The 24872-nt window shown below is 36.9% G+C and overlaps 3 protein-coding genes across 3 annotated transcripts; all 3 read left to right on the forward strand.

Annotated features, from left to right (window-relative positions):
- Nucleotides 1-1656: 1656 nt before the first annotated feature.
- LOC103412498 (peptidyl-prolyl cis-trans isomerase CYP21-1) lies at nucleotides 1657-5258 on the forward strand. The gene is made up of 7 exons (XM_008351052.4): nucleotides 1657-2176; nucleotides 3049-3127; nucleotides 3227-3274; nucleotides 3754-3777; nucleotides 3861-4043; nucleotides 4180-4255; nucleotides 4871-5258. Exons 1-7 carry the CDS (start codon nucleotides 2075-2077, stop codon nucleotides 5031-5033), a joined length of 675 nt encoding a protein of 224 aa, XP_008349274.1. The 5' UTR covers nucleotides 1657-2074; the 3' UTR covers nucleotides 5034-5258.
- Nucleotides 5259-16530: 11272 nt separating this feature from the next.
- Nucleotides 16531-19991, forward strand: LOC103412478 (uncharacterized). The gene is made up of 3 exons (XM_008351032.4): nucleotides 16531-17816; nucleotides 18751-19096; nucleotides 19583-19991. Exons 1-3 carry the CDS (start codon nucleotides 16762-16764, stop codon nucleotides 19844-19846), a joined length of 1665 nt encoding a protein of 554 aa, XP_008349254.1. The 5' UTR covers nucleotides 16531-16761; the 3' UTR covers nucleotides 19847-19991.
- Nucleotides 19992-20763: 772 nt separating this feature from the next.
- LOC103412488 (26S proteasome non-ATPase regulatory subunit 4 homolog) lies at nucleotides 20764-24872 on the forward strand. The gene is made up of 10 exons (XM_008351041.4): nucleotides 20764-20917; nucleotides 21018-21131; nucleotides 21222-21327; nucleotides 21798-21912; nucleotides 21993-22202; nucleotides 22695-23004; nucleotides 23172-23295; nucleotides 24108-24211; nucleotides 24297-24365; nucleotides 24567-24872. Exons 1-10 carry the CDS (start codon nucleotides 20906-20908, stop codon nucleotides 24600-24602), a joined length of 1200 nt encoding a protein of 399 aa, XP_008349263.1. The 5' UTR covers nucleotides 20764-20905; the 3' UTR covers nucleotides 24603-24872.

The following is a 24872-nucleotide window of genomic DNA, read 5'->3' on the forward strand; positions in this document are numbered from 1 at the left end:
TACCTACTTGCCATGTGTTCAAATCCACCTTCAAGAATCAAGCCTCAACGGCCCTTGAAGAAATCACAAGCCCAGTTCAAGAATAAGCCTGTGGAAAATCAATGATTGGAGGAAACCAGAAAACCCTCCAACCCAATTCAAGATCAAAGCTGTGGAAAGTCAACAAGCGCAACAAAATACGTGCCGATTCATCCATTACCAAAGCCGAAGATCGTCTACCACATGAAGCTCCTTGTGGTCCAATTTCATCCAAGATCAAGCCTCGACGGCCCTTGAGGAAATTTCAAACAAAATTCAAGAACAAGCCTCAACGGCACTAAAAGAAAGTCTCAGCCCAATTCAAGATCAAGCCTTAACGGCCCTTGGATCGACATCTACATTAAGGGACTTCAAAACGCATCTTCTACACGTGACAAGCACATGTATACAACGCGCCTTGAAGTGGAGGCATTTGTAGACATTGAAATTTTGGTGAAATAAATGTTAACCATTGCATAAAAAAAATTACAACATCCACCCCCAAATTCACCTACTACAACATCCACCCAAATTCACCTACAACAACATCCACCCAAATTCACCTACAACCTCCACCTTACTTCACCTACAACATCTACCCAAATTCACCTACAACACACACTAATCCCACCTATAACATCCACTTACTTCACCAAACAAATGGATGGTGTTGATTCATTCTCAAAGCCTATAAATAGGCTTCTCCATCAAGGTATCAATCATCCTACAATTCACAAATACATTTCTCTACTCCCAAATTGGAAGAGAATTCCCCAAATCTTTAAAGCTTTGAAACTCTAAAGCTTTCAAGCCAATCCCGAAGAATCAAGAAAGCCCTCTTCGTTCTTCGTCAAAATCCTCCTTCAAGATCAAGCCCAAAAGCCCCTTGAAGATCCGTTCATCACTGTTCTTCAAGATCAAGCCCAAAAACCCTTGAAGATTCGTTCATCACCGTTATTCAAGATCAAGCCTCAACGGCCCTTGAAGAAACGCTCATCCTCAAGATCAAGCCCCAACGGCTCCTTGAAGATCCGCTCAAATCCACCTTTAAGATCAAGCCCACAGCCCTTGAAGAACGTTCATCCTTAGATCAAGCCCAACGACCCTTTGGATCAATCGCACATCCACAAATCAACACCTTACGGAGATCGAATCAGAGGATCAAATTCAATAGAGATTGTAACCCAAAATCACCAAATACAAAATATTATTTTGTGCACGTTGTTCTTGTCTCTTTCGTTTCAGAAAAAATTCGTGTTCACAGTAGCATTCTATGGCATATTAGAGCTATCATTGAAGACATCAAATGGCTAGCTTCTTCTTTCGAGTCTATTTCCTGGAACCATATTTCTAGGGAAGCTAATTTTGTTGCAGATGCCATTACTTCGTATGGACATGGCTTAGAGAATCTTCATGTTTGGGTGGGTTGTACTCCCTCAGTTGCTTCTGATGCCTTGTTGTTTGACTTTAGGGGCCTTAGGTGTTCCCGAGATTTTTCCCTCTCTTAATGCTATTTTGCTTTCATAAAATTTAAAAAACAAAAAATTACCCTCTCTTAATGCTATTTTGCTTTCATCAAAAAAAAAATTATCTTTCTAATTAGTATAAATAAAGACAAAAAACATGAAAAATAACACGCACAAATTTATCAAGTCCTTCCCTCTTTTCTCCTTGCCGCCAGTTATCTCCTTTTCCTTTCCCTCATTAAAATGGGCCTCTAACACGTAGCTTTGTTGTTGTAGTTGAATTGTCATGACCTGTTGAGACATCATTTGCACTTAATTAAGAATAAATAGGATTAGCGCACCTGAACTTGCTCTCTCTGTCTCTTGGACCGGAAATTGCAGGTCTTTGTCCTCTGCCTCTCCCCTCTCCCTCCCTCTCTTTCTCTCTCTCACCGTCACCAGTGTGTCTGTCTCAGTTCAGAGGTCACTGGCACCACCGAATTTAAGGTCTTTCCTAGAGAGAGGAACGCTAACATGGAAGATCAACAAGGTAGATATACTACTTCTTAATTAATTCAGAACCATATTCACATAGAGAGAGGATCGGAACGATGCGTCGAGAGATCTCCGTCCTGCTTCAGCCTCGATCCCTCATCGTCTTCTTCGTCCTCGCCATTTTCCTAATTTTCGTTTTCTCGTCCACCCATAAGAAGGTGAGTTTTTTTCTTCTGTCATTTTTATTGGGTTTTAACTATAGTTTATGGATCTGAATGCGATTTTGTGTTTTTTTTTTCATGCTCAAACAATTGTTTGGCAATGTGGGTTTAATGGGTTTTGTTCAAATTTTGGTGCTTTATAACCTATTAATTAGTATTTTGGCATATGGAAATCAGAATTTGGGACTAATTATTCACAAATACTCTATTTAATGAATGCTTAATTGGGTGCTAATAATTTGAAATGTGCTAAATGGTGAAATGGGTTAAGACTTAAAGAGTGGTTTGATGGGTGGAGCCTTATATGTTGGTCAGACTCTGTGAATTTTGTTATTGTGCTATTCACAGAGCTTGTCTATGTAGCTCATGTCTATGATTCTAGTAATTTCGATTGTCATCGTAATACATTTCAATTTCGGCATTTGGTTTCTTGAAACTTAGTAGTTGTGGGCTCAATTATCTAGCCCCATGTGTGATCTATGATTCTCAGATGGTATGTGCTTAAAATTGATACCAGAATGCATGCGTGGGTGGGTAGTGCGTAGGTGTGGCATTCTGAATCTTTCGATTCTGGTTTGGTGCTTGACATCTGCCTTTATACCACAGAGGGATCCCTCAAATAAGCTTGTTTGAGGAACACCTTGTAGGGATGACTAAACATGTCTGCATGTTAGGCATGACCATTTCGTGTACCAGATCCGATGAAGTCGTGGAAGTCCATGGTTTTATCATTACATTTCTGCTTAAGTGAGTTTAGTTTTAGTCGTTTATATTTTAAGTAATGATGCCTTCACTTTCAGTAAGAGCAAAGAATCGCTCGTGCCTAATATTACAAACAAATTGATTTAGCTCTCTAACTTGATGTCTAGGAGGAAGCGCAAATAGAAGAGGTGCCTGAAATTACCCACAGAGTATTCCTTGATATTGATATTGACGGACAGCACTTAGGTATAGCTCCGTGTCTATACTATTATGTTAACTATCTTCATCCTATTTTATATTGCTTTCCTATGCACTAATAACTTCTATTCACCTTTATATTTGCAGGTAGAATCGTGATTGGATTATATGGTGAGGTTGTTCCAAAAACTGTTGGTATGTGATCATCTCACTTGTTAATACATTATCATTAGAATCTTACAAATATATGTTTTAAATGGTCATAGTTTGTTATGTAGTTCACAAATAGGTTGACGATAACCCACCTCCATTTACATATCCAAATGTGGGGATATTGTTCACAGTCCATGGTGATATGATCTGTAATTACTTACTAGATTAAACATCATGACATTGGAATTCAAGTTTGGTTCATTTCAATGCATGCTAATAACCAAACTATTTACACTTGTTTGAATCTTTGGGATGATCTGTTTTTAATGCCCGATTACTTGAACCGTGCTGACAAACAGGCAAACATGAAAACACATAGTTTTACATGTACGAGTACACTCAACTCAGCCAGTAATTTTAGCAATCTTGCTGATTTTGACTGATATTTTGTGGACTTCCAACTTGCTTTCTTCTTTTACAATAAAGCATGGTTATCTAACACCTGAATCTTTTTTCTGCAGAAAATTTTAGGGCGTTGTGCACAGGTAGTTAGAGCTACTGAATTTTTTATCACTGCATAGGCTTCTCTTTCTATTTTTATGCTGATTCAAACTTTCTTTGAATTTAGGGGAAAAGGGAAAAGGTGTCAAGGGGAAACTACTCCACTATAAGGGAATACCATTTCATCGTATAGTATCTGGGTTCATGATTCAAGGTGGAGATATTGTTTCTCGTGATGGGAAGGGATATGAATCTATATATGGCGGCACATTTCCTGATGAGAATTTCAGAGTGAAACATTCACACGCAGGTCTTTAATTTCATAAGTTTATGGTTGTCGGTTTTCTTTTCTTGACAATTTATGGATTTCTAAAGCTCCATAATTCTCTGAATTGTTACTAAGTCATTTTTATTTGTTTTCCCCTGAAACTGCATTTTATGTGCAGGTGTTGTTTCTATGGTAAATTCAGGACCTGATTCCAATGGTTCACAGTTCTTTATCACCACAATTAAAGCTAGTTGGTAAGTTATTTTTGGGGGTGGAATTCTTAATATTACAACATAATAAGAAATAATGGCTCGGCACAAAGGTTCAGAGTTTATACAGCCAATACAAATGCATAGTTACCTTACTATACAGAACTTCCAAAAAATGTATACATTTGTTCTTTGGGATAGGTCCTGCTGTCCAAGATTGTCTAGAGAGATTCTCCTTAATTTCTAACCACTATTTGAGTACTACTGACCGGCTTCTCCTGTGGTGATGCAATCAGAGTAGTCTGGCTTGACATGCCGTGTCAAGAATTTTCTGAAATGTCACATGAAGATTGATAAAACCAAAGCAATTAATATCAATAATTGAGAGAAATCTTCGGCAGACCACCAAAACAAGTGTATTTGTGTTCGTTCAGGGTCACAAGTCCTTAAACACGCTTGTTACTAATAGGAGGTCTTGAAAAGTTTCATGCATCTATATGATGCTGAGTTTTGGAATCTTTGTGGTTTAGAATTACACTGAAGTTTCTGAGAATGATTAACATGCATCATTCTAGAGATATGAAATAGTTTAGAGTTGTATAACTTGCTATATAACGCAAGGCTAGTTATATACAATGACGATGTCTGGCATGTGAACAGGTTGGACGGGGAGCATGTTGTCTTTGGCAAGGTTATTCAGGGAATGGACATGGTGTACACAATCGAAGGAGGGGCTGGAACCTACAGTGGAAAACCGAGAAAGAAGGTTGTAATTGCTGAATCAGGAGAGATACCCAAGAGCCAGTGGGATGAGGAAAGTTGACACACTTCTTACAACAGATTTCTAACTTGAGTTCAGTAGATTGCTCTTTTAGATGACCGATACGAGTTTCTTCCCTTCTACGTAGTTCCATCAGTCTCTCGGGCTTTTCTCCTGGATATATTAGAGTCTCTCTCTCCTTTTGTAATTGGCAAGAGTTGTTAATACAAACATGTTCTGTTGTAGAGGAAGTGAGGAACCGAATAGAAATCATTATTTATTTTTTCATCACGTTTGCCCCCATTTTTCTCATGCATGTATATTTGACTTTCATTCTGAAGTTGCTTTTGAAAGCATTAAAGCAGCCTCAGAGGACTAGCATTTATTGCTCTTTTTTGTTGTTGGCAAATGAGTTTATTTACGGGAAGTGATTTCCGCAAGCTCCTTTTCTCTCCATGCCCATCCTTTATTTATGGTCCTTGGACTGGCTAAATTCAAAGCAAACTCAAGAGGGGTTGTGCAGAAATCATTTCCGTTTGTTGTTGCCACGCATGATCTGAGATTTATGAGAATAGGAGACCACGTCGGGCTTATTGTATGCGAGAGAGTTCGGATAAGAGTTTGAGAAATTGTTAGGGTGTTGGTAAGGTATGATAGTTTCTTGGCGCTATAAAACGATACTTGAGATCAATCGCAAAATAATTTTTTTTGAGTATTGGTCTTTAAATTTTTCAAAATGTGGATTGACGGTTCTTTGACTATGTCAAAATTTTTATCTCTTATTTGTTCCGTTAAACTCTTTATTTTGAATGAAAGTTTTAATGATGTTACTAAAAAATGATCATTTCTGTACATTATGACAAATTTAAAGACCAATTAAAAACCAAAACTCTAATGGGACCAAAATAACATAAGATTATGACAACAATAAGTGGGCATAAAGGCCTATACGAGATCCTAACAACGTCATGACATGTCTCATACCAGACCATTCGACATATGACTATGAAAATGTTGACTTAAAAGTTAAAACTTGTTAATTGCTAACGAATGTATGCGAGGACAATGAAAATACTGAAAGACAGACAGCCTATTCATAGTTTAGGGGCATGTGACTCTACTTTTGTATATGATATGATATAAAATAATGGATTATGATCCTCCAAATGTGTGGTTGTTGCTTGTATCATAAGCTCACGCGCGTGCAAAATATATTTTTTAAATCACGACGTTACATATTTTAAATATATTTATATGTGCGAATTGTTTCAATATTTTTTTTTCATTATTTCTTTTTCATCACCAGCGCTATGCGCCTCTTAAAATGTTTTGAACGTGTTTAAAAAATAAAGAAAATAAAATTTAATAAATAACTGATTGTATGATGATTCGATACAACAATTACAACTTTACATAATAAGTCATAGCTCTTATAAATTCAAAGAGTTGTACAGTTGGACTAAGTGAATAATATTAGAGCATGATAGAAAAAATCGATGGACATTCCACGTAATAGTGAAATAATAATTATAAAAAAAAATTAAAAATATCTTTTTATGACAAAATTATCAAATTACCCTTACATTATTTTAGGTTGCTTTTGAACTTTTTGGTTTGGGGAGTATTTTTGTCCCATTATTTTTGGTGAAGCCTATGATCCCAAATGGGCTGGTGGCATTATATATTAGTATAGATAATTTACCTTTTTATTATTCGACTATATATTTACACTTATTAAGGGTGGAGAATCTGGATTAAGCCACATTTTAATAAATTAGTGTCAAACTCACCATTCGTGAGAGTTAAACTTAAGACCTTGCACATACAAGTAATGAAGAATACTGTTAAACCATGGTTTAAGGTGATATAATTTACTTTCTTCTGGCCTTTAATCCAATTATTTTTCAATATAATCTCTAAATACATAATTTTAACTCAAAGCGGTTGGTATTGGAAAGTAGGAAAAATGGTAGAGAGAATTAGAAACACTTATAAAGATCAAAAAACGCTTTTACAGTGCTTGGCATAAAATTTTGAAAAAAATCCACATACTTCTATTAAATTACTTATGAGTATTAGTACTTTCTATATGCATTTTCAAAAAGGAAGATACTATCCACACACTCATTTTTACCTTTCATACATCTTCTGTTAATTTTTGTTCCTTAATTCTTTTCAATTCATTCGATTCGATGGTCAAAAATAAAACAAGTGTGTGAAAAGTTAAAAAATGTGTATGAATAGCCCTATCTTTTCAAAAATATGTAACTAAAAGCGCTTTTATTAGTCACTTAGTACTACAATATAGTTGTATTCTTCTTCATTTGTAAGTGAAAGGTCTTAGGTTTGATTCTCACCAAAAGATGAATTTGACCCAAATTATTGCTAGCCCATTGTGAGGCTAAACCCACCTACTCTCCTTTAGTTTAGATAATATCGTTTGTGAAAATAAAAATAAATAAATAAATGAAAACGCCTTTATTATAATCACATAAAAGACCATTTACTAATTGCTATTTGCTATTCCACTAGATCTTTATTTTATGTCCATCAAACGCATCTAGGAAACGCTTTTGGTATTTGAAAATTATTTTGAAATAAAAAATTAATTAAATTTGTAATTGCCCAATCATGTATGTGCATCAAACAAACCAACTATAATAATTAAAATTATTTATTTTCTTAACCATCATTTAAAAATTATTTTGAAATAAAAAATTAATTAAATTTGTAATTGCCCAATCATGCATGTGCATCAAACAAACCAACAATTCATCTTAAAAATATGAATTATGTTGTGAAACAAATAGTCGTTGTCCTTATACAATGTATGTTAGTAAACTATCATAAACATCATAATAAGGTAGAGAAGCTTTTGGGTTACTATAGTGAACATTTGGGCAACCACTCATGTATTTGATGTCCTATATAAAGATGGTCTAATGATAATGAAAATTGACACTTTGTTTTCTCCTCCCCATTCTTTCTCTTGTTTCTCTCTTTTTCTATACTTTATTTCCAACACATTATCAACACGCTCTTGATTCAATTTTCTTTTATTGAATTTTTCGATTTAGCTCATATAGCATTGTTTAGAGTTTTCTTTTGTGCTCAACCATTAGACTTCATGATGCTCTTAATTTTGTTTCGTACAACTTATTCTCATATGCATGTTTCTCCACAAAGAGTTCTATACCATGATGATATGCACAACTTGAATGGTGTAATATGACGTTCATAGATTACCAAGTGCGCGATGTGGTTTTTCTACTCATATGAGTTTCTTTTTCTTCTTTATATTCATAAATTTCATATGATCATTGATGCAATTTTTTTTTCTATTGGGGATGTCCAAGTTTTTTTTATATGAACCCCACCACCGTGAGGTTTTCTTCACACAAATGGAGTCTCATATTACAATTCCATATTTGATAAATTGGGTTTGAATCAAATTGGTTTGCTATTCTCACGGTTTGTGCCATTCATCCACTTAATAGTAGTATGAGCTTTGATTTCTCTTGGTATCATGTTTCTTGTCATTCATTTCAACTTCCACTGTTACAACCATGGCATAAATGATACTTTTAATCGCTAATCAATTCAAAGAAATAATTAATCTGATTTTCTTCGTTTAACTCATGGTATGCAAGAATTAAATCATGATGTAATTCCTATATGCTTTTAGATATCAGTGGTCAATTAAAAGTTTATTCATTCAACGGATGGTTATACTTCCAATTGCCAACCAATTAATCGTTGCATTCACAAATATGATTTCATTTACTACTTATTTATTACTTTATGTGTGTTATATGAAATCAAAGAGCCAATGAAGTGTTGATCCTTAATTTATGTGAGTTATTTGTGATGTTGAGTTTTAATGAAATCAGGATGTGGTGAGGGCCCGGGCCAAGATGTGACAATTTGATATCAGAGCCAATCCCTGGCTGGATGTGTGCCGACGAAGATATCGGGCCCCTAAGGGGGTGGATTGTGACATCCCACATCGCCCAGGGGAGTGGATCTTGTAAGCCTTATATGTATATTCTCATCTTTACCTAACACGAGGCTTTTTAGGATCTCACTGGCTTCAGGTTTCATCGGAACTCCGAAGTTAAATGAGTTTGCGCGAGAGCAATCCCAAGATGGGGCCCAAAACGGACAATATCATGCTACGGTGGAGTCGAGCTTGAGATATGGTGGGGGCCGGGGCCGGGATGTAACAATTTGGTATCAGAGCCAATCCCTGGTCTGAAGTGTGCCCCGAGATGTGGTGGGGGCCGGGCCGAGATGTAACAATTTGGTATCAGAGCCACTCCCTGGTCTGAAGTGTGCCGAAGAGGATGTCGGGTCCCTAAGGGGGGTGGATTGTAACATCCCACATCGTCCAAGGGATCTTGTAAGCTTTATATGTATATTCTCATCTCTGCTTAGCATGAGGCCTTTTGGGAGCTCACTGGCTTCGGGTTCCATTGGAACTTCGAAGTTAAGCGAGTTCGTGCGAAAGCAATCCCATGATGGGTGACCCACTGGGAAGTTCTCGTGTGAGTTCCCAGAAATAAAACCATGAAGGCATGGTCCGGGCCCAAAGCGGACAATATCGTGCTACAGTGGAGTCAAGCCCAGGATGTGGTGGGGGCCCGGGCTGGGATGTGACATGTAGTTTCTCTAATCTAGGAATGAAATTGCACATTCTAGATTACAAATTATTCGATTGAATCAGAACCTAGCGTTCATTGATTCAACATCTTGGAGGGCCTAAAGTTCCTCGAGTTGTCATTGCATAACTACATTTGACACATTATTTTGGTGATACTTATGATATTGAAATTAGGCATCGAGCATGACTCTACCTTACCCCACAATATTTGGTGTATGTTTACCAAGTCTTGATTAAAAAAAAAAGGTAAAGTACAAAAAACTACCTCAACTATTGGTGTCACGACATTTTCATACCTCATCTTTTAAAATTAACAATGTCGTACCTCATCTTTAGAATTTGGTCCAATGTTATACCTTCCGTTACTTGGCCGTTTACTTTTCAATTAAATGCTGACGTGACTTGATTCGGGATTCATTTTCTATTAAAAAGTTATTAAAAACTAAAAAAATTTATTTAATATTTTTTAAAATAATAAAGAAAAGTAAAAAATAAAAATAAAAAAAATCCCTCTATTCGTCCCTTCCCCCCTCTCTCCCCATCCTCATCTTATTCCCTGCTTAATCTTCAACAACAACAAAAAAAAAAAAAACAAAAAATTGAAAACCCATTAACCCCCCAACCCCGCCCCCCCCCCGGCGGAAGAAGAAGGAAAAAAAATTAAATGCCCCCCCCCCCAGTGAACCCATAAAGAAGAAGAAGGAGAACTGGGTTGGGTTGCATTTATTTTTTCTTCTTCTTCTTCTTCTTCTTCCGAGGGGGGTTGGGGGGTTGATGGGTTTTCAAATTTATTTTGGTTTTTGTTTTTGTTTTTTGTTGAAGATTAAGCAGGGAAAAAGATGAAGAGGGGGAGAGAGATAGGGGGGGAAAGGGATGAACAGAAGGATTTTTTTTTTTACTTTTCTTTATTATTTTAAAAAATATTAAATATTTTTTTTTAGTTTTTAATAATATTTTATTAATTTTTTAATAGAAAATTGGCTCTGAATCAAGCCACGTCAGCATTTAACAGAAAAGTAAACAGCCAAGTAACGGAAGGTATAATGTTGGACCAAATTCTAAAGATGAGGTACATTGTCAATTTTAAAATATAAGGTATAAAAGTGTCGTGACACCAATAGTTGACATAGTTTTTTGTACTTTACCCCCAAAAAAAAAAAAGGAGTTTAGCCAATTTTTACAATTCTCCCATGAATTTGAACTCAATGGATACAACCCACTTTGAGGTATAAGACTTGCTATTCATACAATGGAAAATAAATTTTTTTTTTCGTGGTTGAGTTTTATCTCCCACATTGAGTTTACAAGCAATTAACGGTCAAGTTATCTCCCAAATAGCTTGGCTCTTCATTTTGTTATATTATGTTGACTTCAATTTTGTTTATTTCAATTTTCTTATGTTATTATGAATTCGTTAATTGACACACCTCGACCCGGAATGTTCACCTGGACTCCGAATCAAGTTGTGTTGATCAACACCAGGAAGGTGACGAAGCCATAAAGGGTGGTGATGTGGAAAATGTGAGTAAATTTAAACCTAAAAGTGACTAAGTACAAGAGTGGGTATGTAAGCGGGATCAAACCCATTTCACATGTGATATCAAAGCATAAGTAAAGTACAGTAAAATTAGAATAAGAATTATACCATCAGAAATATTCTCTTATATTAGCGTTTGCCAGAAATCCTCGTCGACATGAGCACTACCACTAAAACCTGGAGGGGCAAAAATAAGGATGAGTGGGCCTGAAAATAAAGTTTTGTAAAAGCCCTTTCGAAAACTTATAACCCCTAAAACAAGTATAGTTTCCAAATATATACACTACATATAGTATGAAAACACTTAGCGTAAACAATAATATTTCAGAAATACGGTAGATCGCAATATTTCACACATAAAACATATAACATTCGATAATCGCCATATCTCGCATAAACAAACATATAATATTGGGTGCTCATCGACATATGCTGACACATGAGTTCATGCAGAGGTATTCTGACATGAACATGACTGGGTGTAATAATGATTTACACTTTAGTACTACAATTACGTGAAGATTGGCGCTATGCATGTCACATACGAGTCTTAATTGCCTATAGTAATCTAGGACAAGAATATCACCTACCATAGATCCAAGGTGAGTATACGGTGCAATGTGAATATACATGTGAAGGCTAGCCTTGGCCCGGGCGATTACAAACACCAATGTAGCATGCATGATGAGCAGTAATATAAATATGATCATGCTACGTAAATTTCGTAATTCACAATAATAAAATAATAATATTTGTGACTGTAAATATAATTAAAGCATCCCATAATAATAATAATATGCATACATGTGCATCTCAAATGATGTAGAATAATTTCATAAATTCCGTCAATGCCCAAATTCTTATAAACATTAACCTAATTTAGGCATAACGTAGAAAATTATTTATTAAATATATGTATGCAAACTAATTAAATATAACATATTTAAAAGCAAAGACCCACTGACAAATCATGTCGTTAGGTCGAACCCGCCTCGTGGGCATCAGAGATCCTTGCGATGCGTTTCACCTAGAAACAAAACCATTTACGTAAATATATAAAGTTCTAACGTAAATTTATGTATTCGTACAAAGTTTGGCTAATAAATGAACTATTTTAAAATGATCAAATTTTAGAAAATAGAGGGCGGATTCAGATTCGACACATTGAGAAACCTAAAGAGGGACCTCGGGCTCCTCCATACGGCGCCGCACGAGCCACCATGCACACCCACGAGCCTTCTTCTCAAATTTTCAGATTTTGCAGGTTTTTGAGCTCACGTCTAGAGCACATTCTGAGCTTAGTTCTTCACCAAACTTGATGATTGAAAAGCCAATTGGAAGCTAGAAATGTAAGGAACAAAATCATACCAAAGTGGGAAGTGGGAGCCCAATTATGGTCTGAGTGGCCGGAAAAATGATCTGAAAATGGCTTGTGGCCACGGTTTTCCTCACTATTTTTTGGAAAATTTTCCCCGAGGTTTTTTCTGCACTACTTCACCCCCAATCACACTTTTAAGGTTAAAAACATTATCAGGAGTTCAAAATAAGAAGGATTTGAGGTTGAGAGGTCCCAAGGCTCACCATGGTGGAGTTGTCACGAGTTCGCCAAAAAACATGGCGCTAGTGATCATTACTAGGCTCGGGGAAGGGCATGTAAGACATGGTGGTGATCTGAGTGGTCTAAGATTGATGCAGAAACGGCGGCTCCACCGTGCTAATGCTTACATGTACAGATGAGAGGGATGGGAAAGTGTGAGGTGAGGGAGCTCGTCCTAACTTTTGTGATTCACAGAAAAAAAAAAAAAAAAGAGTTTAAGAGGGAGATAGTGTAGAGTTTGAATGAGAGAGGAAGTTGGAGAGAGAGGTTGAGAAAGTGGGGGGGAAAAGAAGAGAGGGAGAAAAGTGAGAGGGATACCAAAAGAGTTAGAGAGCTTGAGACAAAGTGAGGAAACCATGGAGGGGACACATGAGAGAGAGAAAGAGTGGGGTGTGGGCCCTACTGGCTCACAAAACAAGGTCACAAAAGGAAAGACATAAAATATCTCCCCGCACAACGTAAAATTACCAAATTGCCCTTGATGTTCGGTCTTCGTAGAATCTTCATTGTAACTCCAAATTTGGTTCTACTGGCGCCCACGCATTCACATCATCGAGTACTATGAGAATATGTGTGTGTCATTGGGTCATGTCCAAATAATAATTAATTAGGCACGAGGCCTAATTAATAAAATATTACCTTAGACAGGTCCACTTACCCACTTGCTTAACAAACCCAACGAATAAACTATTGATATTATAGTCTGCAACCTGCAATACCGATAACTCGTTATTGTCTTGATAAACAAGTAATAAATTCCCAAGAGTATAAAATTACCATTTTGCCCCTATTTGGGAAACATGCATAAATCATCCAATTTACACCCGTTCACGCTCACATGTTCGTAAGAATAGATACCACCTAGAAATATATGCAAAGTAATGAGGAGTGATAAGGACTCAAATGTCCACAAAGGATTTCCACCTATCAAGGGCATTTTTGTAATTTTCTAAGGTTAGAGAATAAAATAATATTAAATTCGGGACGGGATGTCATATGAATTGAATTTATTTCTATATTGAATTATATTTTAATTTAGTTCAATTCATTTTTTTTTTCTTCAAAAAGGTTTCTACTTTCTTTTACGTGTTGTATTGCATAATCATATAAGTAGTGTATGCTTGTCATAAACTAGAAGTTTAGTGACTAAATAATGGCATGATTATCATGGCCATTCATGATCCACAATGATGTGTCGGATTCTAATGAATCCATATGGACATTTTCTAGGCCTCAACACAGTGCATTGTGCAAGTCCTTGCAAGGATTGCTCACACGAAAATTGGTCCTCATACCATCTAAATTTTGATCTTGGATCCTCATTTTCTTCTTGAGAATTTGAAAGCGTATTTGTGATCTTAATCAACATCTAATTGTGGACCACTTGACCAATGACCTAGATGTATGTACAAGGTGTCATAATATTATTCACTTGCTACTACAAGTGTAATTCCCAAATTTGTGGGCTATTTCATGCCATTTGGGATTACTTTTGAGGACACAATTTCTCATGGTTTACCCTAGGCTTTAAGTAGACCTGTAAACGGGTCGGGTTTATTGGGTTTGGGTTGGGTTCAACCCGACCCGTTAAGTTAACGGATCATCCGAATCCAACCCGTTAAGCTAACGGGTCACCCGTTTCACCCGTTAACACCCGTTAACAATTATTATTATTATTTTTTTTTTGCATAAAGTTTATTTTTTGTTATTAAGACTTTACTAAAATTACTAAAATATCCTCAACTAACGGGTGCTAACGGGTCCTAATGGGTTGACCCAAGGTGACCCGTTATTTAACGGGTTCATCCGTTATCCGTTAACGACCCGATCCGTTAAGCATCCACCCAAATACAAATATTAACGAGTTGGGTTGGGTCGGGTTAACGGGTTGGGTCCAAAATGCCAAGCCTAGCTTTAAGCATTCAATTCATTGCTAATTTTTGCTTGGGAGATGCATCTTGATCACATGCATTATCATGATCATTTCGGTCGACTTTTATTTTCCAACCAACGAGTAAATGTGTATACAAAGATGGTTCAATCCATAAAAATTGGGATTCACGTTTATCTTTCTTTCATTGTGCATATTTGCCTCATTTTTAGTGGCTTGTCAGTTTTGATGGGTCAATTATTCATGCCGTTAGGGAGAGAAATGACAGTTTCAAGAACTCGTGAATCAACGTTGATACATCCGTTCTTATCTCATAAGTGACATAGTTATATATATATATATATATAGGTTCTAAACTTTGAACACTCTATAAGTGGAGATTAATAAGTTCAAGCCCTTATTGAAAATAACTCTCCATGAAAGGGTATGATCCAATTCTGTAAGTTCATCGTAAGATGATTGTCCTAGATGTGACAATGGAAGTTCCGAAGAGCCATTGTATATGTACCCAAGCAATGAAATACTTATAAATTAAGCATTGGACCATGAATTGACGATACTCGAGAGTTTTGATTGTAGTAGTTACTCACATCATCAAGGGTTATTCAGTCACGTTTTCCCATTATATGTCAACAATTTTAAAATGGTTGTACAAATTGGAAAGAGGCAAATTCCATTTTAGAGCCATTGAAAAACGTGGAATAAGGGAACCTATAATTTATACCCAAACGTTATTCTTGTGTGTTTTGAAATAAACTCACTAATATGACATGATGCTTCATAGTAGAGACATGAGTATTTTTTTGGCATCATATATGCAGCCACATTTCTATAAGTACAATGTTATTTTAAACTGAGACTTATAGCATATGGAGACTGCATACTACTTGAGACGAGTATTCTTGTTAGTTCGAATTGAATTATATTGTTGCAACATATTCTTAAAAGAGTTAAGAGTTTTAGTATGACTCTTGAAGAGCGTACAAGGCTATATGGTTTATATTTACCATGGAGTTTATACTGCTCCTAGTTTATTTTGAATACTAATTTTATTTTATATTTATTTGTTCTTTGCAGGAACACAAACGGCTATTGTTAACTTCTGATAAACTTCCACACTTCCCCAAGTTAAGTTTTACTCAAGCTTAATTTCTTGGAGACCAAAGTCACATTACTTCAAACTTGACAGTGATGCCAGTCAAATCAAGACTTAGTATCATTAAGGGGAGAGACTTATTTAGTGAAGTTATCGATCAAGGGGAGTCTTGGACAATATGCTATTATGAACATATAAGCGAGCTGTGCTCTTTTCCCTTCGACCAGGTTTTTATCCCTTTGGGTTTTTCTTGGCAATGTTTTAGCGAGGTAGCATTATGCGCGTCCAATGCCTTATCAGTATTTTTAAATTGTGCTCAATTTTTCTCCTTTGCTTTGGTTTTGTCCCATTGGTTTTCCAAGCAATGTTTTTATAGAGACAACTTTCTCTTATACAAGGACACCCAAGAGGAAGTGCTGTGACAAATAGTGGCTGTCCTTGTACAATGTATATTAGGAAACTATCATAAACATCATAATAATGTAGAGAAGCTTTTGGATTACTGTAGAGAACATTTGGGCAACAACTCATGTATTTGATGTTCTATAAAGCTGGTCCAATGATATTGGAAATACACTTTGTTTTCTTCTCCCCAATCTTTCTCTTGTTTCTCTCTTCTGTACTTTATTTCTAACAAATTACAGAATTTTCTGATCATAACAATTATGCGATTAAAATACGTCAATTACAACTAGATGAACACAGACTTCACAAAACTAATATGCTTTAATGATTTAATCATTGCCAAAAAATATATATATATAGAAAAAACAGTGTGTATATAAGCTTCCACAAGTCCACTGTCCACAAGCCGACCAAAATTTTGCACTGGCATGGTTCCTCATTGCTCTGTTTCTCATATACACATCACCATCTAGCCATATCTTCTACTCCACGCACTCTCTGCTTAACAGTCAACGACCAAACCAAATGCTCCTCCGCCTTCTCTAAACCCCCAACCACTGCCCACCGCCGCCATCTCCACCTCCCTCAGCTGCAACTGAGCTCCAATGGGCAGCTCCGAAGAACCCAACAAGCCCATCTTCTACGACTCATCCTCTCCCTCCACCCCCCTCCTCTCCAAACCCCCAATCGAAAACCCACCACCGCCACCGTCCCCTCCGCCATCTTACGCCGACCCACCGGAATCCGATGCCGACCCGACCCAGTACCTCCAGATCTCCTACAACCACGGCCCCCGCCATTTCAAAGACCTCCCCTTTCTAATCCTCTTCCTCCTCTTTGTGCTCGCCACCTTCGCCGTCGGAATCTTCGCCGTCGTCCACCGCAACCACAATTACACCGTCCTCTCCTCCTTCTCCTACGACTCGGACTCCGCCTCCTGCGTCAAAAACGAAACTTTGACCCGTCTCCCCAACTGGGTCGGACCCACTTTCTCCTCTTCCTCCTCTCTGCTCAAAGATTTGACATGGACCCTCGTGATTACGTTGATTCTAAGCCTGCCCATTTGCTTCAGTCTGCTTATTCTCCTCAAACACTACGCCAAGCAAGTCGTCTACGTCTTCCTCCCCTTCTTCATCGTCTTCCCAATCTTCTTCAACGTCTACTGGTTCGTCGCCTGCACTCTCAGCTCCACCTGCAGTGACGCTCTCCCTTTAGTTTACAGAATTTTGATTCTGATCTTCGTGTTTTTGGTAATTGGGGTCATTGTGTGGATTCTTGTGGTGAATTGGCATCGGATTGAGCTCACTGTGAGCATAATCGGGGTGGCATCCCATGCGCTTTCACGGAACTTGGGCTTGTTCGGGGTTCTGCCGTGTTTGACATTAGGATTGGTGGTTTACTATGCGCCCATTGTTGTGTTCTTGGTCTATGCCAGGTTCAATGGGAAGATTGCGCCGCGGGAATCGAATGGAGTGTATAGTTGTGTGTGGAAGCAGGATGGTTGGGTGCCTGCTTATTACGCATTGGCGATTTTGACAATGTTGTGGTCGTTTACGACGATGGTGGAAGCTCAGGTGTATGTGATTAGTGGGACTGTTGCTCAGTGGTATTTCACTAAGGAGGATTCAACTCCGAAGCGGATTATCAGGAGCTCTTTAAGGTGAATTGTTTGTTGCTACATTTGTTTTTCGATGTTTGGAGTAATTTACTTAAGTTCGTACTTCATATATTGTTGCAACTTGCAATTGAAATGTACTCTGTTCCAAACTAAATGAAACTGAATTAGTGAGAGTTGTAAAGTTGGTGATTAACCATGTTTTGTTTGACTAAGTAGGAAGACTGAAAACAAAATCAATTTATGTCGAGAATTTGTAATTTATTGCAAGTCAGGCACATAATCAGTGAACTTTTAACCAAATTTGCTTTGTAGGTTCCACCGACCAAACTCCAGAACAACTATATCTTCTCTAATGTAAATATATGCATGAAAACTGTGATATAGATACTAGGCCGTCGTTATTTAGCATTTCTTCATGGTGTCAGATGGACAGCCGGTAGCACTTTCATTGGCTTATTTATCTGCATGAAATAATATGGATTAATCAATTCCATTTTGGAACTATGTGCTGTGTCATTTGGTGAATTTTGGGCTTATTCTCTTTGTGCTTAATATAGGACGACATTAATATCGCAGCAGCACTTGGGTATAGGTTCTTCTCCACCTGGTAGTGTCAGGTCCCTTGGACCTTTATTTTCTTAGCAACAAGCTAATGTTCCACATGATGTCTTGAAGGATGAAGATGCAATATTTTTGCTTTAACTGGCATGCACTGAACACTAAGATGTTATTCCGCAACTTTGTTTTCTTGATGTAATTATGCTTACTTTTCAGTGACGTTCTGTATTCTTTCTTATGCCTATTCGTCAACCCTTATGCTTGTGAGAATTGTGATCTGGTCATAGTTTTCGTTTTATCTATTTTTCTGGTGAATCAGTTGACCTATTAAACACATTGGGATTATAGGCATTACTCTTGATGTTATTTAGTGAGCACAATAACTTCTCCTTTCTCATGTTTCTGTTTACACTTGCAGAAATGCTTTTGGCCCCAACTTTGGCACAGTATGCCTATCTGGATTACTTTTATCTGTTGTTCGAGTTGTTCGTGCCATGGTCGATGGTGCAAGACAAGACGGTTCACCTGGGATGATGTATTTTTTAATGCGCTGCTGTGTTAATGCCTTATTTTCAGCGATTGATTTTCTCAACAAGTTCACTATCAACTTTGCGGCAATAACTGGTGAAGCTTACTGCTCATCTGCAAAAATGACATATGAGCTTCTAAAGCGTAATCTTCTCTCTGCGGTTTTTGTGGAAACCATCTCCACTCGTCTATTGGCTGGAATTGTTTTTGTACTCTCAGCGATATATGCAATCGTGGTATGTTGTCTTTTTGAATCTCAATCATTCAGCTTTCCATTAATTATTGTTTAAGATCGTTGTGCATCATGTGTGGTATGTTAGGAACTCATCCATGTATTGAACATGTGACACTGTTGAGGCTTGTTAAGGGCTCTGCATAGATCTCTCTCCTAACACAATTAATGATAGGGATAATAACTGTTGTATAATTATTGCCTTTTGGTCTTCTTCCGCACTTTCTGGTGTGGCCCTAACTGAGAGAAGAGAGTTGAGGGGAGGACGGAAATGGAGGAAGGGTTGTTCTAGATGTCATGCGCTGTCGATTGGCAACAGTACATAGAGTATTTGAACTGTATAGATTTGATGAGTCATTAGGAGATGCATTATAAATGCGTTTTCCTGTTCCCAAATTGCTGGACTTTGTTTCGGTTGCATCATCTTTCTTGTTTTGGAACCCTTTTATCTCTCCCTTGGTATTTTCTGATTATGGATGTGCATTGACAGGTCTGCGCTATCTTACAAGCTGCGACCAGTCTTGGGGTTGATTCGTACTTTGTGGCAGTTCTGGCGTGGGTGCTACTGATCGTGGTACTGTGTTTCTTTGTTCATGTGCTGGACAATGTAGTTGACACCGTGTATGTGTGCTACGCCATAGATAGGGATAGAGGAGAGGTTTGTAAACAGGAAGTTCACGAGGTTTACATTCACTTACCCATTAGTCGAAACCATAGATCATCTTCTATGATCTCCAGAACTCTGGGTGTGTAAATTAAACCTTTGATTTACAATGTTGTGGTGTTGATTTGTTCTTTGTATCAAGTTAGAATTGCTTGCCGGCATATTGTGCATATCGAGTGTTTCCTTGTAACGATTTCTGAGGTTTCATCAATAAAGAGAATTCTTCAAGGAGAAAGGCTTGGCTTCTCAAGATTTAGGAGGAGTTCCTCCTCAGTTCACTCTTAGTGGTTGATTAATAGAGTTTCGTGCTTATAATATAAATATCATTTCAACAAAAAATCAATTAAATCTGTAAAGAACAAAATCAATTAAAACTAAAGTAATTTAGTTAATCAATTGTAGCAAATAGATAGATATTTCGTTATTTATTTTTCGAATCCGATTATTTGTTTTTATACAGTTCAATGACCAAACGATCTCGTATTTAATTAAAAAAAAAAAAATTTTAATTTTTTTTTTTTTTTGCAAAACTGATTTACATAGTGATTATAATATATAAAGTTTCGATCATAAGTATGAAATTTCGTGAATCAGCTACATATTGAATTAAGGAGAAACACCTGCTTGTTCTTGAGGTGCCAGGTAATTCCTTAAGACAATGTACTCTCTTTACAAATTTGGAATTATAATGAATTTACATTCAAAATTCAAGATCCAAATTTGGATAAAAGTGTTACTTGTGTACAAGATTTTTATGGGTTAATCTGACGGCCGAAAAGTGTTGCAAACCTGGGCATAAGTTTTTTTTTTTTTTTTTTTTTTAGTACATTGTAAGGCAGTTTAATTTGATATCGAATTCACTATCTACGAGATTCAAACATAAAATCAAAGTGAAAATGAATATCTACCATACCGTAGTATTTGAATGGCAACTTGGGCATAAGTAAAAATCTTTATTCACTTAACTTAAGTAAATTAGGAGAAAATATAGGAGGAGCAAAAAAAAAAGGGGAAAATAGCTAAAAATATACAAATACAGTTGGGGTACTTTGAGAATTACACCTTTTACACAAACACTGCGGAGAGTCGGAGACCCTCTTTTGAAGTTTTGAGTAGTGAAGCCCAAAAGGTTGAACAATCTCTGCAACCATGGTTCTCGAGGTTAGCCCTCTTCTAATCCTCCTCCTTCGAATGTTTCAATTTTTCAGGGCTTTGCATACGGTTTTTCTGATGATTATACGTAAATGTGATGAATAATCAGGCGACTATGATCTGTGTCGACAATTCCGAGTGGATGCGAAACGGCGATTACTCTCCCTCCCGATTGCAAGCTCAAGCCGACGCCATTAATCTCATCTGTGGTGCCAAAACCCAGGTTTTCTTTCTACTTCTTAATCAAGCTTTTCCCTTTACGAAATTGTAAACCACTTCAATTTTTCAACAGTGGAGTTTGTAAATTGGGCAGGCTAATCCGGAGAATACAGTTGGGGTATTGACAATGGCGGGCAAGGGGGTTCGGGTATTGGCTACTCCAACCTCTGATCTTGGAAGGATTTTAGCTTGCATGCATGGTGAAGTTCTCAATTCATTACTAATTTGCTTGTGTGATTATTTTTTAATTGAATTCGAAAACTTTACATGTTTAGCTTACTTGTATAGTTAAATAGCTGATGAAACTGTATCAATGAAGCAGTTGGAATGGTTTTGTTGAATAAGAATGATCATGGTTTAGGCGGACATTATAATCCAAAGTTGTAACTTTAGTTTTGAAGGGAAACTCAAGAGCTTTAGTACTATATATTATCTTGTATGAATGTGAGACTGGATCTTACTATACAATGCGAGGAAGTAATTAGAGATGGTGAGGCCGTTTTAAGAGTGATTCGTGTTCTTTTGCGTGCTGGATTTTGTTAAAAATTTAGTTCAATGGGTACCTTTATTATCTCTTCTTTGTGGAAATCGTTCCATCACGATGTTCGTCAAATTATCCTTTTTTTCTTCTGGTTAATTTCTTTGCGGTTCTCTAATTCCTTTTATATAGGTCTTGAGATGGGAGGTGAGATGAACATAACATCTGCGATCCAGGTAGCTCAGCTGGCTCTTAAGCATCGTCAAAACAAAAATCAGCAACAACGGATTATCGTTTTTGCTGGAAGGTATATAGTGCTAACTTCTTGCTTGCACTTTCCTTTTTGCTTTTTGTTGTCGTTGACATCTAACTCTTAACCATGTTCAGTCCTGTCAAATTTGAAAAGAAGGTGTTGGAATCGATAGGAAAGAAACTGAAAAAGAACAGTGTTGCTCTTGACATTGTTGATTTCGGGGAAGAGGATGATGGGAAGCCAGAGAAGCTGGAGGCCCTTCTGTCTGCAGTTAATAATAATGACAGCAGTCATATAGTACATGTCCCCCCCGGTCCAAATGCTCTCTCAGATGTTCTCATAAGGTGTATTATTTTTTGTTTTCTCCCATGTCTGTTTAGATATCATCTTGCATTGCCAATTATAAAATTATTTGTTCATGGAACTAATTGGAATTTTAGATTCATGCTATTGTGTATAGGAGTAATGCATGTTATACGAAGAAAGAACGGAGAATTGAGAATAGTAGGTATTAAAATGATACAAGGAGAATTTGTGCAAGAATATGTATTTAAGCTCAAGTATTTCTTACAACTTACTTTTCTGAAAATTAATAGGCATAAGTTTCTACTTTTCTTTCTATCTTCATACGTGTTCTATGTGTCACTTGGCTGGAATTGCTGTTGAACAACATAGTGAACACAAGAAACTTTTCTTTCTATCTTCACACATGTTCTGTGTGTCACTTGGCTGGAATTACTTGTTGAATAACATAGTGAACACGTCCCAGTAGATTGTATAATTAATAATTCTAACTATGTCTCCCGTGATATGAGCTTTTCCTTATTTAATGGCAGTACACCTGTATTTACTGGTGACGGAGAAGGAGGAAGTGGTTTTGCAGTGGCTGCAGCAGCAGCAACTGCTGCTGCTATTGGTGGCTCTGGGTATGACTTTGGCGTTGATCCCAACATTGATCCTGAGCTTGCTCTCGCCCTTAGAGTTTCTATGGAAGAGGAAAGGGCTAGGCAAGAAGCCGCTGCCAAAAGAGCTGCTGAAGAAGCTGGTGGAAAAGGAGGGGAACCATCATCCAAATCAGAAGATGTAACCATGACAGATCAAGCTAATGTTTCTTCCAATGAGGATAAGAAACATACTGATGATATGGTTGGTTTCAGTTCGTCTCTTGATTGTCTTTGTTTGCATGCTTGCATAACCTTGTCTAGTTCTTAAAGTCTATAAAGTCTATATTGTTGGGTTTTGTTTTGTCATTTGTTATTTTTCAAAGAATTTTTGTTATTTAAATTGGCCTTGGCTTATGGTATGGGTGATAGGTTGAGGAGAATGACTTGCTGAAGGAGGCTCTTGCAATGTCAATGAACATCTCTGGAACTGGTCATTCAGCAGGTGATACTGAGATGTCAGAGGCAACTAGTGCGGATCAGGAGTTGGCTTTAGGTGAGTTATTTTATTTTATTTCTTATATTTCATATCATTTAGTTGAGGTAACTTGAGCATGAGCTTCTTTTGCTTGATTACTTGTGGAAATTTATTTACGACATGCTTCTATTTTTTGTTCGTTTAACATGCTTCTATTTTTTATTCCGTGCCACTAACTTAACATGAGGTTTATATCCTCTTGCAAACTTAACTTTGTACAGGTATATTCTTGTACAACTCTTGGAGGTCACATTCATTTTAATAAATTCAATTGTATCTCTACAACTGTGACCATAAAAATTTATGCATTACCATCAGATAAATTTGACATTCATAGGTTTATATCCTCTTGAAAACTTAACTTTGTACAGGTATATTCTTGTACAACTCTTGGAGGTCACATTCATTTTAATAAATTCAATTGTATCTCTACGACTGTGACCATAAAAATTTATGCATTACCATCAGATAAATTTGACATTCATAGGTTTATACTTGGTAGTTCTTTCTGTTTACATGTTAAGTGGTCTACTTGCTTCATCTAATCCATTTTCAGCTGTGCGTACTAGTGCTGTGGTTTGCTTAATTCCCAATCTATGAAATATGGGTTCTTGTAATTCATACTCATAGCAATTGACACTTAGCTGCCTTTCTAGTTTGGTGTAGTTTGGCATCAAAATGTGCACCTATCATGCATCCTTTTTTGGTTCTTCAGTTTACTTTTTGTCTGGTTAATATTACATTTGATTTGAAAACTCTGAGCATTGACAGAGCGTTTTGGTAGTATTTGTTAGTTTCAGCATGCTTATTATATCTTTTGCTGCATGCAGCTCTTCAAATGTCGATGCAGGAAAGTGCAGGAGAGCCATCATCCCAGACCGATGTGAGCAAGGTGTTGGAGGATCAGTCTTTTGTATCATCTATCCTTGAATCTGTATGTGTAATCGAACCTAACTCTTTTACGAAATGTATAGCTACTTTTGCTGTTGCTGTTTCTCTGATATGTTATTTCCTTGCAGCTTCCAGGAGTTGACCCCAATGATCCTTCAGTGAAAGATCTTCTTGCATCTCTGAAGAATCAGTCCGAGGTATGCTCACAAACCTTATACATAAAACTTCTTGCATGAGTGTTTATGGTCACAAAATTCGTGTTTTGATTTGGTGTGAGTATCGATTGTCGGAAATTTCTAGAATGTACGTTTTTTGTTTCTTCCAAAAAGAAAAGTTTCTAGAATTTACTTTCAATAACTAAATAGTTTTTCCTCTCTTTGTAATTGCTGTCCCGACAGAAGGACAAAGAAGAACCATCGAACGAGGACAAATGAAAATTGTGACTAGAACGACTTCTTTATCTTGATCTTGAAAGTAAGCATTCAGATCCTGAAGGAACTTCAAATTAGGGACAGATGCAGATTAGGATTATAACGATTGTATGGTAATCAAATTATGCTGCATTTCTACTCATATTGCGCAGAACTTAGGCGATGGGATGAACTCTTTCAAACGTCTTGGCATCAGTTTACGGTTGTTTTATTGTAAAAAACAGATAGATTTTGAAATCCCTTAAGTTTACTGTGTTTTAATAGTCTCCGAAA

The sequence above is a fragment of the Malus domestica genome, chromosome 10 (genome assembly GCF_042453785.1).
Source record: "Malus domestica chromosome 10, GDT2T_hap1".
Classification (NCBI taxonomy): domain Eukaryota; kingdom Viridiplantae; phylum Streptophyta; class Magnoliopsida; order Rosales; family Rosaceae; genus Malus; species Malus domestica.

Coding starts and splice junctions, on each gene's coding strand:
- LOC103412498 (XM_008351052.4), top strand. CDS start 2,075: ATGCGTCGAGAGATCTCCGTCCTGCTTCAGCCTCGATCCCTCATCGTC. Junction 2,177..3,048: donor TCTCGTCCACCCATAAGAAG/GTGAGTTTTTTT, acceptor CTTGATGTCTAG/GAGGAAGCGCAAATAGAAGA. Junction 3,275..3,753: donor GGTTGTTCCAAAAACTGTTG/GTATGTGATCAT, acceptor TTTTTTCTGCAG/AAAATTTTAGGGCGTTGTGC.
- LOC103412478 (XM_008351032.4), top strand. CDS start 16,762: ATGGGCAGCTCCGAAGAACCCAACAAGCCCATCTTCTACGACTCATCC. Junction 17,817..18,750: donor ATTATCAGGAGCTCTTTAAG/GTGAATTGTTTG, acceptor TTACACTTGCAG/AAATGCTTTTGGCCCCAACT. Junction 19,097..19,582: donor CAGCGATATATGCAATCGTG/GTATGTTGTCTT, acceptor GTGCATTGACAG/GTCTGCGCTATCTTACAAGC.
- LOC103412488 (XM_008351041.4), top strand. Junction 21,328..21,797: donor GATTTTAGCTTGCATGCATG/GTGAAGTTCTCA, acceptor CCTTTTATATAG/GTCTTGAGATGGGAGGTGAG. Junction 24,212..24,296: donor TATCATCTATCCTTGAATCT/GTATGTGTAATC, acceptor ATTTCCTTGCAG/CTTCCAGGAGTTGACCCCAA.